The sequence below is a fragment of the Priapulus caudatus genome, unplaced genomic scaffold (genome assembly GCF_000485595.1).
Source record: "Priapulus caudatus unplaced genomic scaffold, Priapulus_caudatus-5.0.1 Scaffold3682, whole genome shotgun sequence".
Lineage (NCBI taxonomy): Eukaryota > Metazoa > Priapulida > Priapulimorpha > Priapulimorphida > Priapulidae > Priapulus > Priapulus caudatus.
This window is the reverse complement of record NW_014580743.1, coordinates 1,911-4,443: the sequence shown is the minus strand read 5'-3', so window position 1 is coordinate 4,443 and position 2,533 is coordinate 1,911. Positions and strand designations below refer to the sequence as shown.

Below are 2,533 nucleotides of genomic sequence, written 5' to 3'. Positions count from 1 at the left end.
TAACTGATTTTTGGACGGCGGATTTAAATTAGACAATTCTTAGTAACCAGCAGTGATATTGGACAAACTAATACGCGTTTGGAAATAAGGTAATGTGCTTATTAACTACAAAAGGTGCCACTTACTCTAGCATTAGTTAACATTGCATAATCAATGGACCTATTATTCCTTTAAGGGTCAATGGATATTCACAGGTGAGACAACTTGGCTTATTAACAGACGCTGTATTGCTAGGCAATCTGTTTGTTCGCAGGGTTTGGCATGTCAATGATCTACTCACCCTCACAGATAATCGGCGCATTTTACTTTGAAAAGAAACGCTCCCTTGCAACGGGGCTCATACAGGCAGCATCAGCAGTTGGATCGCTGAGCGGTCCTCTACTGTGTGTCCTCCTCCTACACATGTACACCTGGCATGGAACGATGTTCATTCTAGGTGGCATGTATCTACAAACTGTAGCAGCTGCTGCCATGTTTCGGGGAATACCTAGATAGGAAGAAGAACTAAAGAAGCGCAGAAAAGACAGAAATACTCGTTTCATGATGCCAATCACCGATATGATAAAATTAAGCGCTTACTTCTTGAATAACCCTGCGTATGTAATTGGGGGGTCCACACTGACCACGTACTGCGTTCTACTTGGCATCAGGCGGGGCATGAGTCTCACGCGAGCTGCTCAGATGCTGACCATGCTGCAAGTTAGCAATGCCATTAGCCGCTTCTTAGTGGCAGCCGTAGGAGACAGGCGATGGTTTCCACGTCATCTGGTCCTCGGCTTCACACCATTTGTTGGCGGCATCATCAGCCTCATGCTTCTGCGTGCGGAGACGGTGTGGGCGTTTGCACTTTGCTGTGTGCTGTACGGAACTAGCTATGGCGTACGAGCGAGCATGCAGACACCTATACTAGTAGACCTATTCGGCATACAGAATCTACCAATGGTTCAGTCCATCTACATACTCTTCGGCGGCATTGGCATTTTGACTGGACCAGTGGCAGCCGGTAAACACATTTAGCTGTAGTGAACGCGATATAACCTATTGATAGGCTAATCTAAGGCTTCAGGATTATGACGAGTGATAGATCTTTGTAATAGACTCTTAATAGATGATAGGATGATCTTATCTCTTAGAAATGTGACTCTTATTGAATTTATAATTTTAAAATAGACTCTTGGAAATAGGGTAACGTGAACATGAATTTTGCCGCAGGTTTTCTCATGGACCGCTACACTGGCGACCTGAGACCCGTCTTTATCCTTTCTGGAATCTCATGTATCGTGAGTGGAGTCTTGCAGGGTGGCGCCCTCTGCATTAACTACAGACAGAAGCGCGCGAGTGAGGAACCACCGAAGTTAGGACGGAGTGACACACAGGACACAATATTAGAGGAAACACGATTTTAATTAAGTTAATTAAAGTGTTAACTCGCGAACACTGCAAACTCAACTATGTTACGTATATGGTAAAACATTACTCTCTTACATTCTGAATGTAATTTAATACAATTTGTTACTGTTTTAATTCTGAAACCACAATATTATGCGCAGTGTGTGACTATCTGTTACTATAGATGTAATTGTGATTAATATCAATATAGTGCGAACAAAGAGAAATGAGTTTTAGCTAATAATATCGTTAGCAAAGAGGCTCATTTTAAAATAGTGTTGTTGCATATTTTTACTTATGCTATATTTTTGGTAAGAGACAAGAAACGCAGTAGTCATAGGACTAGTAGCCAATTTATCAATTATAACCTATAATGTAATTATTAATAATTAATAATATTGATAAGCAATTCGGTTCCGGTTCCCAGGTTTCGGTTCCCCGGTAATGCATAATCCTAATCTGTTTGGTATTCAGAACGGTTGCAATGATCGATCATGCACACGTACGTTTGTCATGACATTCAGTAAAATTAAAGCACCAATATTTTCATCTGGAGAAACTCTATACCTGCTTTCTTTACACGAAGAATACAAAAATAATGGCTTCCGGTAAGCAAAAAAAAACTGCAAGCGGCGATTTTGCTTGACTTGTTGATTTATTTTACAACCGTTCAACATCGTTAAGATTAACGTAAATGCAGATAAATATGTTATTATTGATTAACGGACATACAGATAAATATAGATTTATAGATTATCGAACATACGGGTAAACACGGCATTGTAGATTAACGTACATAGGGGTAAACATGGCATTATAGATTAACGTACATAGGGGTAAACATGGCATTATAGATTAACGGACATACAGGCAAACGTATTAGAGATAGTTATACATAGAAGCAAGAGCGTATAAAGAAGCCTTCTTTATACGCTCTTGATAGAAGTGAAGAGCGGCATGGGTCGGTGCTGCCATCTGCTAGCTCGATTAAGAAATGCTCGAGTATATAAGCTTGTGAAGAGATCGAGTAGTTAGATCCATTCTAGCCAGTAACATTAGCAGTGGTGTTGGCAAATATCGTGGACAGTTTACGACACCTAGCTATTTATAACGTAGCTAATCCCGCATCTCACAAATACGTAGA

The 2,533-nt window shown here is 40.4% G+C and overlaps 1 protein-coding gene across 1 annotated transcript; it reads left to right on the top strand.

The window, feature by feature from the left end:
- The first annotated feature begins 494 nt into the window (after positions 1–494).
- On the top strand, positions 495–1,808 carry LOC106819554 (monocarboxylate transporter 3-like). The gene is made up of 2 exons (XM_014824169.1): positions 495–1,003; positions 1,213–1,808. The coding sequence occupies exons 1-2, from the start codon at positions 541–543 to the stop codon at positions 1,404–1,406; spliced, it is 657 nt and encodes a 218-aa protein (XP_014679655.1). The 5' UTR covers positions 495–540; the 3' UTR covers positions 1,407–1,808.
- The last annotated feature ends 725 nt before the right edge of the window (positions 1,809–2,533 follow it).